The sequence below is a fragment of the Prosopis cineraria genome, unplaced genomic scaffold, assembly GCF_029017545.1.
Source record: "Prosopis cineraria cultivar Desert tree isolate PC_DT_omini unplaced genomic scaffold, ASM2901754v1 PC954, whole genome shotgun sequence".
Taxonomy (NCBI): domain Eukaryota; kingdom Viridiplantae; phylum Streptophyta; class Magnoliopsida; order Fabales; family Fabaceae; genus Prosopis; species Prosopis cineraria.
In genome coordinates, this window is record NW_026556279.1 from 1 (window position 1) to 12856 (window position 12856).

Here is a 12856-nt window from a genome sequence, read left to right on the forward strand (position 1 = left end):
AATGGAAAAAAAAATCACATCTTAAACTCAAAAGTCAAAACTTACATTTATAAGTCTTTCTTCTTTATTGTATACTCCCTCTAGTCCTATTGCTGGATACTTTTAATTGTTTCACGCATTTTAAAAAAAAAATTTAGTTTTGTCTTCATATCATAAAAAATTATCTGTACTTTCATTTTTACCCTTAACTTAAATAATGATACAACTACATTAAATACCTTTACGCTAATCAAGAAAGTGTAAATTTTAAAAAAATAATTAATTATTACAAAGTGTTATATATTATGAATTAAAAATTATTTCTAGAAAGTGCATACAAATAGGATCAGAGGGGGTATTAGTTATTGAGTCCCTTTATCCAATTTGTTACTTCCCACATCATTTTAAGTCCACTCACAGTTGAACATCTTAACATATAAACAGCTGAAGCAATAAAGTGAAGGTCATTTAATAGTTTTATCATATAGAGTTGCTTAATTCTTCTGACTGAACAAGTCTTGCATGTACCAGTGGGTTCAATTGTGCAATGCCTTCCTTGCTGAAGCAAAGTGGTTTGCTTCAGCTCACACGCCCAGCACTGAGGAATACTTGAAGAATGGGATTATAAGTTCAGGAGTACAAGTAGTGCTAGGACACACCTTATTTCTCCTAAGCCATGGTATAACCAAGGAAAATGGTGTCAACTATGGATGACAATCCAGGCATTGTTTCTTCAGTAGCCTCAATTCTCGCCTGTCAGATGATCTAGAAGGATACATGGTACGTACCAAGTTGATCTGATAAGTTTATTTAAGAATTGGAAATGGTGTTTTATGAAATGAGGTTTTGATTATGCAGGAACATGATGAGAATGGTCATGATGGATCTTATCTTGAGTGTTACATGAGACAGAACAGAGGCATTTCTGCTGAAGAAACACGAGAACATGTCACTCACATGATCTCAGACTCATGGAAACGTCTCAATCAAGAATGTCTTGCACAAGTTCCATTCTCATCAACCTTTAAGAAGGTTTGTCTCAACACTGCGAGGATGGTGCGTCTGATGTACGGTTCTGATGCCAATCACTGCTTGTTCAATTAATGGAGAAAAATCATATGAGGTCTTTGCCGTAAGGTTTCAAATCTAGAATGATGTAACAATTGCAGCAGTAATACTACTACATTTTGTGTCTCTGATTTTGGACTACATCACCTAATTCAAAATGAGAATTACTATCATTAAACTCATAGTATCATATGTTAATAATCACTGATCCATCATCCATGCATGCAGATTATAGGTGGTTGGATTTTGTTCTCATTTTCAAATTTCGAACTTACAATGATGTGCAAAAATGACTCATTAATCTTGCAATATTGTAGAATTGAACAATCCAACGAGTCATGCGTCTAATTGAGAACACACATTTTTCGATAAGCTGATAAGGCTGAATTTGAAAATATTTATCGGATTGACGCACCAATTTGCGTGATTGTTTTTAGTCTTTCCTTCTTGTGCGAACGCTACAACAGTTATCATTGCCTGGATTAACATGTCATGCATCGTATTGACTGTAACAGTAAATGTTATTTGTTCACTCACCTGAAATTACCAAAAACTTAAATACTTAATCTTATATATTTAATATACTTTTATATAATTAAACCAAAAAAAAACCATATATATTTGATATATTTTTATCCAATCAAATCAAAATAAGTAAAACTTATAGTGTTAAATAATATAATAACAAGAGTTTGTTCCAGAAAATATAACTTTAAATTTTTATATTTTACTTAAATTTTATTATAAGTCTCTATATTTTTTTTGATATTTTAGATCATTATATTTTTATTCTTAGTGTCCTAAGTCCCTCCATGAACAGTGTTATAGAGACTTAGAACACTAAAAAATAAAAATATAAAAATAAAATACTGAAAAAAAAATGTAAAGATCTATAATAAAACTCAAATAAAGTGCAAGTACTTAAAGTTATGTTTTTAAATAATTTTTTTAAAATGTTTTAACAGCTCTAATGATTAAATCAAATTTTTACCCATTTTCTCAATGCGCACATGTGAAGTGATTGAAAGTGCATTCTCTAATATTCAGTCAATAGAGTTCTGCTCCTGGTTTGCAATTAATGTAATTAATAGTATGGTGTTGAAATTTAATGTTATCAATAAGGATATTGGTAGAAAGCATTAAATGTTTTACAAATTTACTCTTCTAATCTTATTTATAAATAACTTTTAACATGTTTTATCAATATAAAAAAAATCTTAAATTTTATTAACTTTATCTAAAAATTTAATAAGGTATCAAATTTACCCTTCTTGAAGATATATACTTTAACAACATATTTTTTCTCTCTAATATTTAATGAATTATAAAAGAAAAAATTTATGATAAAAATTTAATGAGATGACTTATAATTACATCAAAAAAAAAAAATTTCCTTCCACTACCCTATAAAAAGATCAAGCAAATTATTTAATGACGTAACAAACTTTTGAATCATTTTCTCAATATGTGTGAGGTGATTGGAAGTGCATCTTCTCTATGAGATAGTTCATTGGACTGCTATTAATGTAATTAATACATTGTTGAAATTTAATGTTATCAGTCAAGGTATGGGTAGAAAGCATTGAAAGTTTTTAACAAATTTAATGATCCAACAAACTTTTAAGGTGAGAATCACCTTCTCTCTCCACAAATGCCTATACATATCTCAATGGCAATGCAATACCGGCAATTCTCAAATAAGAAGACGGTCACAGCCATACTTTTTAACTGCCTCAGAAAAATGTCAAACTTTCACCATCTTGCCCTCTTCCTTGCACTTGTATCAGCATGCTTCTGCAATAAAATAGTCGCAGCCATGGATGGCACCAATGGCGATGCTCAAGCTAGAATCCAGATCCAAATTTTTTTGCCAAAGCAAGCAAAGCCAGTGAGCATAACATGCACCTCAGAAAGCTTTGTGGTTCTAGCAGGACAAAGTCATGTATGGAATGTGCCCGTTAACCGGACTGAATCGTGCCACGCGCTATGGGGCCATTCCTCTGCTTCTTTTAATGCTTTTGATCTAAACGTTGACTCAGGCCATGATGTCATCTATTGGTCTACAAAGCTTGATGGTTTCTTTCATAGCTGGGACAATCTCAACTGGGATAAAAAGGCTGGTTGGATTGGATTTACTCAACACTAATGGATGCTGCTACCTCCTAATGATGAATAAATATCCATTGGCTCAAATGATAATCTTGATTTAAGCAAATATCATTCGGAACTAGATTAAACTATTGCCTGTTAATACCCCTTCTTGCCATCCATTTTACTTGGACTTAAACACAAGTTAACATACACAAATGATACACAAGTGAGATATAAATAATGACTACAGAGTTCTATAAGCTTGTGTTAGGAACATCCAAGAGAAGACAGTCAATACTCAATAGGCACTAGAATCTCGAAGTTAATTTCAACGAATTCAAAGATATGTCAATGACTAGTTGTTTATAGAGAGTGAGAGTCATAAACGCGGTAAAGATGAACTAAAACGTAATGAGAAAACAATATCATATAAGGAAGAAGCAGGTTATGCCGTTTTCAAGCCTTGAATTACACGCTTAGAATGCGCCAACATAATTAAGGATTAGAATAACAAGAATAATAGAACGAACATCAGAGATCATGCACTAGCCTACTTTTCTTGCGGCAAACTTAGCTTAAAACGACTCCCAAGTTTCACCATCTTCTTTACCTCTAAAATCCTTCTCTTTTCCGCCAGTTTATCCACCACAAGCTGCGGAATTGATGCTTCAACATAGTTCCGACACTCGAAAATATCCTTGCTTACCTTATATGCAGAATACAGATCACCATTCTCGCACAGAAATGGAATAAGCAGTTTAAATGTTGTGTTATTCGGGTTGTAATCGGAGTTTGCTATTTCACGGTACCACTTCTTAACTTCATCCAAATTTTTCTCGTTGACAAAACCCTTAATCAAAGCATTTATGCTATAAATATCAGGCTTCACACCGTCATCTCTCATCTTCTCAATCAATTCAACAGCTTCTTTCATGTTCTTCTGCCCAACCAATCCTTCTAACTTAGCATTGTAACTCCTAATATCAGGAATAACATCCTTCCTCCCCATTAGGCTCCAAATCTTGTCGCCATCTGAAAAACGACCATTCACATATAACCCATGCAGCAGCGTATTGAATGTTATCAAATCCGGGATAACACCCTTCTTCTCCATCTCATCAAGCATGGCAATGGCGGAATCAAAAGAATCCATTTCACAAAATGCCTTGATAACAGTATTATAAGACACCAAATTTGGTTCAACGGACAGCTTCGCGGGCAGCTCCTTGAAAAGGCGATCTACCATGTCAAATTTCTTAGAATGTAAATAAGCAGACAAGAGGGCGTTAAAAGATAGCACCGTCCGGGTGCAATTTCTCTCCGGCAATCCATCGAACAGCTTGTGCGCATTTTCAAACATGCCCGATAGGCCATAGAGCCTGATCAGCCGAGCCGAGAAGCCTTCTCTGGAAATGTCTTTGTACCTCTTTTGGTCTTCTAGGATCTCTTCGACCAAATTGAATTGCTTGGCGGAGGCAAGGCGACGAACCGTGAGTTCGTAAATGCCATCTTTGGTTCGGAAACGGTCGACTTCGGAGGCATCCTTGAACTTCTGGACGAGGAGGTTATAGTCCCTTTCCTTGTAGAGCTTCTTCACTAACGACCGGATGCTGGGGGCGGCGCCGGCGGAGGAAGAGAAGTTGCGCTGAAGAAGGCGACAAAGAGACGACATCGTATTTGTTGGAGTTCTCGGGTTGAGGCGGGAGAGCAAACTGCAAACAAGAGTTACAACTACAAGGAAGAGGGTTTAGTGGGGATTTTAGGGTTTGTTTGTTTTTAATTTTTAAAAATTATTTTTGTTTTTAAAAATAAAAAAATTTAAAACTTTGTTTGAATAAGCGTTTGAATAAGTGTTTTATATTTAGTTATTTTTAAAATTATTTTTATTTTTTATTTTTAAAAACAAAAAAATAACTTTAAATTATTTTCATTTTATTTTTTTATATTTAAAATATTTTATTTTTTTATATTTAAAATATACTACAATTGATTATTAAAAATTATAATTATTTAATTAATTTTTATTATTAATCATTACCATTGGCTGTTTATAACTATTATTATCAATTTATTTTTTAATTTTAATACTTCTTTTTAATTCACATAACCAAATTGGTTTTCATTTTATTTTGTTTTAAAAATAATTTATAAAAATTATATTACAAAATAATTTTTAAAAATAAAAACCAAACAGGCCTTAGTTTGTGCATCTCACCTTTCTTTGTTTTTTTTTTTTTAAACCCTGAAAATCGTAGGTTTTTAATTGAGATAATAAAATTCAATCGCTTAAAGTTTGTCACTTAATTGATCCTCAACTTTATTTTTAATTTAATTTTATTATTTTAAAAGAGACTACACCATTAAGATCCGTTTATGTAAATAATGAAATATTAAGTTAGCAGTTATATAGTTTAATTAAAAAGTTTGATCAGAAAAAAAAATTAAAACACTCAATTTTTTTAAAAAAAAATGAGAGAACAAAATAACTTTTGTAATTTGAAGATCAATTTCTGTTTTAAAATTTAAAGAAGTAATATGATAACTTGAAAAAAATATAAGGGTAATCAATAATTGAGATAAAGTTGAAAAATTTAAAGTTGGGTTAAAGTGTATTAATTTTTTATATATTTCCACGAGGAGTAGGAAGCACCCCATTCTAATAAGTGGAGCATTTTCTCACCTAAATCATTTTTTTAAAAAACAAAAATTCCCTCCATTAGTGGAATAATTTGGAGAAAAAAATGCTCTATTTATTAGTATAGAATACCTAGCATTCTTTAAATGAAAGTACTGGAAAAATGTGCTTTAATCCTAATAATAATAATAATAAAATATTTTTAAATAAATTATAAAAAATGGCCTTATAAGAAAACTAATAATGATTAGATCCATTAAATCTTTTAGGTCATTCAATGTAATTTTTTTAGTCAAATCTTCCTCTAAATATTGTGCCACCTAAATTTAATATTTTAATATTTTGTAATTTTGTATTAAAATAAGGGAATGAACCTTCAAATAAAATTATGAAATTAATATTATCTTGTTAAATTTGCAACTCATTTTTTCAATTTTAAAATTAGAAACATATTACATTATATGAAAATACCAATTGAAAATAAGTGACACTTCAATTTTAAATATATGTTAATTTGATCATTAATTGATCAAAAAAATTATAAATAATGACTTAGAACATTTAAGAGACTTAATCAATATTAATTTTTTTAGAGAAAATTATTTTCTTAATAAATATTAAATATTTTAATAATCTTAATTAAAATTTATTTTAACAAAATTTCAAGACACTCAACTCTTTATGAAATCTACATGTCACATCAATAAAAAAACAACAAAGTTAATGAATTACTAATAAAGAGAAATTTTTATTTCCCTAAAAAATAATTTAGAGAGAAAAAGACCTCATTTATTAATATAAAATACCCATAACTCTTCCCGGGGAAAAATACAAGGGAATAATGCACCTTAACCCTTAAAAGTTTAATTATTCCAAACGTTTTCCATTCCAATATTCCAACCATCAACCATGCTCGGATCAAGCCCAGCAGTATTATATTCTCTCACGAGTCCAAAATACAAATTTTTTCTGCAAATTAATTTTGATCCAAATTATGAACTTATGATTTGACCCAAAAATAGAATCCATTTTATGGTTTTACCCTTTATTTACATCTGATGATTCTTATGTCCATGAATATACAACCTCACATATCATAAATTGAAATTAAAAATAAAAAGGAAAAAGGATATAAATTTTTATCATTTTTATGAGAATAGAAATTTTATTGATATATAAATTATCATTAGAAGATGTTTTTATTTTGTACAGGAAAGAAAATAAAGCAACTAAGAGAAACCACTGTAAATGGGACTTCCCTATTTCACAGTAATCAGTGATAAAAATTGAAAAAGAGGTCATCAGGGATGAAAAAATCATGACTACTTCTCCCCTTCACCTTCCAATCTTCATTATAGTAAAAACAAAATAAAAAATGTGATTAGAAAAGTAGAGGAAAGGATGAGACTAGAAGAAGAGAGATCCTCTCCCGGGAATGAGGCATGAAAAATCAAGCATTCAACATATTAACAACTCTATAAAAGAAATTTTCATCAACAAAACACAATATTATTACATCCTCAGAGAGAAATCCTAGAAACAAGATGTCATTATCTACAGAGAAGGATCATTGCCTACCACAGCTTTCCAGTTTTCTTATCACTCCTTCACCTGAAAACACCTTTTCTACAAAAGATTTCTATTATACAGAGTCAACTGCCCCCTCAACCTGCTGCTTTGCAAGGTACCTTTCCCTCCTCTCTTTCTGGTAAACACGATCAGCAATTACACAGATTAAGCATTTGTCACATGTATAATTATAAGTTGCAGCATAACTTATACCTCACAAACCAACTATATGTACTCACCCATTCATCAATCACAAGTCCTTCCCCAATAATCTTAGCACCAGTATCCTCCGGAGGTTTCTTTCGTGCCTCAAGTGCGGCGTCAGCATCAGCCAACTGACGCTTCAGCTTTTCCAATGCCTTAATGAGACACATTTGGATAGCAAGCAATCAGAATGTTATAACGGGCAGGCATCTTATTAACATGGACATCAAGATAGAAGATACAGAATGTCTGGCAGACAGACAAAATGGAAGCAAGATACTTCATCACAAAGAACATATGAACACAAATCCAAGTACTTACTGGACTGGGATGCTCAGGATCTAGAAAAACAACACGTAGCACCTGCTCTACTGATACTTGGTCCTTTTGCTCATCAAACTGTTTCCAGAAATAACAAAAAGCTTACAAAAGAGTCAGAATCACACGAGGTTGAACCGAAAAAGTGAAAACCAAGTGCCTTGCAGAGTACAGTATAAACTTTTGATCTTGCAAGAAGGCAGAAAGATTAAAAAGGAAGAATGAATTTTACATATTTAAAATATATCAAAAAATACGTCCTTCCAATGAAACATAATAAAAAAAATCATGAAATCAAGTGATCTTATAAGTAGAAGTCAAGCAAATAGAGAATTTACGACAGGCTTGCTTAGGGTAAAAATAATAGTAAGATTGTTAGCTTCCATTCTGAGAGGTGGGAAGGTTGGTAAGATAAGCATAATATCAAATAACTCAAATCAAGAACTCTTTTAGAGGCAATTGCAATGACAGTGACTTTAACTAACCATCTCAGGAACGTAATCAATTGCTCCCTTGACCTTCAAGCTCATTATTTTAAATTTCAGTCTGCTCTTATCTGGCCTTTCATTATTTTCTGGAGGCTCAACAAACTTGAACACTATCAAATTGAATAAAAATTGGTGAGTTCATTTCAGCCAATTACATTACATATCCAAACAAAGCCCACAGTATCAAAAAAATGAAATATTCATTACCAGTTGCTATGATACTTTCACCAGGTGCAAGAATAGCTCCAGGAGGACGCATGAAACAGCTTTTGGGTGCAGTTGTCTGAAACTATATAATGCATATCAAAAGCACAACGAAATCATTTTAAGCAGTTGAATTTATGCACTAGAGAAAATCAAAAGCAAATAGCTCAGTTATTGAAAAGGCATACATTGAAGAGCTCCTAAGCAGAGCTATGTCAAAAGTAGCAGCTATAACATATAGTTGATAGCAAATAAATAATAGAAAAATTGAAAGGTGTATATGTTTAACTATACCTTGAAAGCGACATGAGATTTGGTAGTATTTTTAATCTTTATGGCACTCCTAACCTGCTTGCCTGGTTCATCTTCAGAAGAGTGATAGCAAATAATGAGTAGACAGAGTATAAGTCCGGCAATCTTGTGGGAGCACCAGAAGAAGAAATTCCACAAGATAAAAACCACATAGTCTATGTGGATACCAAAACCTTATATACATGCATAAAATGAATAGATATCCACGTGCGCTCATGTGTGTATCCATGACTGTGCACATTAAAGTGCAACGCTGAGAGTGCTAGTATTATTTGACATGCAGCTCAGTTGTTGGATATACAATAGCCATGAGAATATGACCTTTTCAAGAAGAACAAGTGTTTCATGATTTAATTCTCAATGAATTTAAAAAGCATCTGCTGCATAAAAGTTAAAATCATTGTTGCCACACAGAAATTTATCTTCTTTGACGTCTTGCTCGATCATTGGGAGCTTTATTTTCTTTCACTGAACATCAGAATTTGTCTATATAGATATATATATTTTTCAAAAAAGAATTCAACCTCACCAGTCAGGATAATGGCCAACAAGCCTGTTATACCGACCACACAAGTCAATCATATTTGCTGTCTTGAATCTTATTTGTCGTCTTGCTTAACAATAATGGTTAGAATGTGAAGCTCAATTTTTTTTCTTTTTGCTACACATAAGAAAGCTGTTGATATATGCCTTTTCAGGAAGAATAAGTGTCTATTAATGCAATGCTCCTCCCTTCAAGCAAATTCAGCCGGTTGTCAGGTAGGTTAAGATTTATTCAGCTATTATACAAATCAAGTAACTAAGAAGGGAGGAAGGGAAAATTAGAAGAACATGTAAAGAGCTAATAAGTCAACAAGTAATAGAGATGGACATATCTCTTGCCAATTGTAAGGTAACCAAGCCCTCTGCATCTAGATGATATAGATGACATGAAGTTAAGGTGCAAAAGTTAATGACAATAAATGCCCAAACAAGAAACTTTTTAATTCAATTATCTATCTCCTACATGTAGATCAAAGAAAGAGAAGACTTGGGTATTTAATCTTATACACTTAATATACTCTTGTCCAATCAAATTACAACATATGAATTTTAAAATATTAATAATAAAAGTCCATTATAGAATAAATAATTTATAAAAGATCCACCTATTTTAATTTGATTGGAAACAAAGCATCCTAAATATACAAGTTTTCTCCTACCAAAAAAAAAGAAAAAAAGCACTTGAGTGACAACTTCCAACTACAGAAAACCATAAACAGCAGCAGCTACCTTTAATTTTGTTTAATGTGAGGATATATAAAGCCATTTGGTAAAATCCAAAAACTGCATTGTGAGACTTTCAGCTTTTGGTCCGTACAAATTTCCAATTTTAGAATAACTTTGATGATTGTGATAGATAGAGCCCCTTTAACCAATAGAAAGCTTATTCATCGCGAATGAGCATTTTCAACTCAGATTCAAAAGGGGAAAGGATTAACAATTAATTGTCGGATCGTAAGAGTTATCTCTAAGTAGAGAAAGCACCGCAATATGTTGCTGTATTGCTATTTAAACCCTAGCAAATGATGACAATCCAGACCCCCATTTGATCGTGATCAAAGCAATTAACTTGCACTCCAACAGGCACCAACATTTCCATAAGCTAAAAATAGAAAGACAAGGAGAATCCTTACAAGGCAAGTAGAGCTTATTGGAGGGATCAAGCTTGAGACGACGTCGAGTTGGCAGAAAGGACCTTGCAACCGAAGAAACCGAACTGGAGCCATGAGACGCTGAACCCTCAATCGGAGGAGGATTATGATGGTGGTGGACGGTAGTAGACGGCGTCGTGCTAGCCGAATTAGCTCCCGAGCTACGAAACGGAAGCCTGAAGAAATTCCAGACCTTCCCATCGGAGGGTGGCCTATGGTTACCTATCGCCATGTCCTCTCTGTGCTCTAGACGCAGTAGGCTTTTCACAGAACACCGAGGAGCAAACGGCACCGTTTACTTGCTCCGGGGTCAACTCATGAGAATCGGAGGCCCGTGCCTGGACTGGGCTTACTTGAGGAGAGAACTAAAAAGTGGGGGAAACAGAAAGATCGCGGATCTGAGACGCGGATTGATGGGAAATGGAGAAGATAGTTTCGCGTCCGGGCTTTTGTGGTTTGATTTGGTGTTTCCGGGTCCTGCACTGGGATCACCAAGAAGGAAAATGGTTAAGGAATCAGAATTAAGAAACACGAGGAACGGCGTCGTAGCGGAGGGAAGAAAACGTGTTTTGTGAAATTGGTGGGTCCCAGAAGTTGACTTTAGGAGAAAGTGGAGGTGGAGGCAGTGGTTTTGGTGAATGGATTTACTTTTGAAGTTGATAAATGAAAAAGAAATAATTTTTGGAATAGTGGAGTGGATTAGTTGTGGAAAACGCCGCTGTATTTTGAACTGATTAAACATGGCTTTATAATTTTAATAATGATAACGACGACTTAGTTTTGAAATGGAATAAATAACTATATAGTTCTGCATTATGCTCTGGTGGACATGAATGTTAATTGTTCTTCTTTTAGGAAACAATTTATATTAGTGTTAAACTTTGAACAAACTGGTCTCACCATTCTTTGTTAAAAAGAATCAAATCATACACTTGAACCCTCAAGATAATACCTCGTTCAGGGATGAATATATCTTATAAGCAAATATACTCTACATAACATTTCTCTATTTTTGGTATAGTTATCTATTTACATGTAATTAAAGTCAAGACATCATGCTTAAGCATAATTCTTTTTACTAAAAGCAACACTTATTAATAACATTTCATTTCTTCCAACAAACTTTTTGTTTGGTCTTGTTATAACTAGCACATATATACTTGGATCCTTGAATTCTGAACATGACAATAATAATATTTAACTATTTTTTATCGTACAGGATATGTTTTTTTTGTTAAAATAATTATATTATTTAATTCATATTCGTGTACTCATTAGGGGAAAAAAAATAATAGCCAACTAGACTAGCTCATGTAACAAGAGTTCGGTGGATTTGTTATTTTGAGAGAGAGAGAGAGAGAGAGTTTGTTGGATTTTTAGTACGAGAAAAAAGCATTGAGGTTGTTGGAGATTTTATCTTTTTTAATAATAATAATAATAATACGGCTTTTGAGGCGATCACGCGGGAGAGACGGACACAGAGTTTTAAGGCTGACGCTCCTTGCAGAAACCATCGATCTTGGCGTGAAGCGCGTGACAACTGTCGGCCTAAAACATGCGTGAAAACCGTAGGCCGAAAAACCAACTCTTGCATGGCGGGGGCCGGTCGGGGTTTGCGCTTGCGTGTTCACTTAAATTGGGCTAAAGCAATGGCTTGTTTGGAAGTGACTCGGCCCAATACAATAATATATTTACTTGATACTTTTTATCACTAAGATAGTCTATTTTTATGACTTCAGTTGAACGAGCTGGAATTACTTCCTAGAAGAGTTTTACATTATGCATGAGAATAATGTAATTTCTGGCTCTCAAATTTATTTCATTTATCAACTTAATCTTTTAAATTTAATTTTTATCAATTTAATTTTATTTTCTTGCATATTGACTTAATCCTTATCATTTAAAAAGAATGATCATTATTTAAATTTGCTAACATAGATAACTTTATCCATGATAATCATATAAATTAATGAAAAAAATAATGATTTAGTTGAAAAGAAATTTGCTCTAAAATTTTAAAAAACAAGAGAACAAAGATTGTATTGATAGAAATCATAGATTTAAGAATTAATTTATTTTCATTTAATTATATATATGCATAACAAGTCGACAATATATTTTATATATTATTTTATTTTATTCGTGTTAAAAATTAAAACTTAAAAGTAATCATATGATAACTTTAAAAGAAAATTAAATTTAAGTAACCAAATCAAAAGAAGACTAAATTTAAACTTTTCTCCCGTCTCTAAGAGCCTTTCTTTCACCCCTGTGAGTTGATTTTCTCGTTTGGG

General features: G+C 32.5%; 2 protein-coding genes and 1 pseudogene across 2 annotated transcripts; 1 reads left to right on the top strand and 2 right to left on the bottom strand.

Moving 5' to 3' along the window:
* Positions 1–510: 510 nt before the first annotated feature.
* On the top strand, positions 511–1083 carry LOC129298897 (probable terpene synthase 13; annotated as a pseudogene).
* A 2457-nt stretch (positions 1084–3540) lies between these two features.
* On the bottom strand, positions 3541–4867 carry LOC129298898 (pentatricopeptide repeat-containing protein At1g55890, mitochondrial-like). Its single transcript, XM_054937340.1, has one exon. It carries the CDS (start codon positions 4808–4810, stop codon positions 3689–3691), a length of 1122 nt encoding a protein of 373 aa, XP_054793315.1. The 5' UTR covers positions 4811–4867; the 3' UTR covers positions 3541–3688.
* A 2349-nt stretch (positions 4868–7216) lies between these two features.
* On the bottom strand, positions 7217–11034 carry LOC129298899 (vesicle-associated protein 4-2-like). The gene is made up of 7 exons (XM_054937341.1): positions 10545–11034; positions 8851–8921; positions 8560–8641; positions 8350–8462; positions 7868–7945; positions 7582–7701; positions 7217–7478 (listed from the first exon to the last, which is right to left on the bottom strand). The coding sequence occupies exons 1-7, from the start codon at positions 10792–10794 to the stop codon at positions 7416–7418; spliced, it is 777 nt and encodes a 258-aa protein (XP_054793316.1). The 5' UTR covers positions 10795–11034; the 3' UTR covers positions 7217–7415.
* Between the last annotated feature and the right edge of the window lie 1822 nt (positions 11035–12856).

What these genes read in the sequence shown, in the direction of transcription:
- LOC129298899 (XM_054937341.1), bottom strand. Translation starts at nt 10,794, where the DNA reads ATGGCGATAGGTAACCATAGGCCACCCTCCGATGGGAAGGTCTGGAAT. An exon ending in TGAAAGTATCATAGCAACTG is followed by an intron (nt 8,463 to 8,559) that starts GTAATGAATATT and finishes TCAATTTGATAG; the next exon opens with TGTTCAAGTTTGTTGAGCCT. An exon ending in TTGATTACGTTCCTGAGATG is followed by an intron (nt 7,946 to 8,349) that starts GTTAGTTAAAGT and finishes TTCTGGAAACAG; the next exon opens with TTTGATGAGCAAAAGGACCA.
- LOC129298898 (XM_054937340.1), bottom strand. Translation starts at nt 4,810, where the DNA reads ATGTCGTCTCTTTGTCGCCTTCTTCAGCGCAACTTCTCTTCCTCCGCC.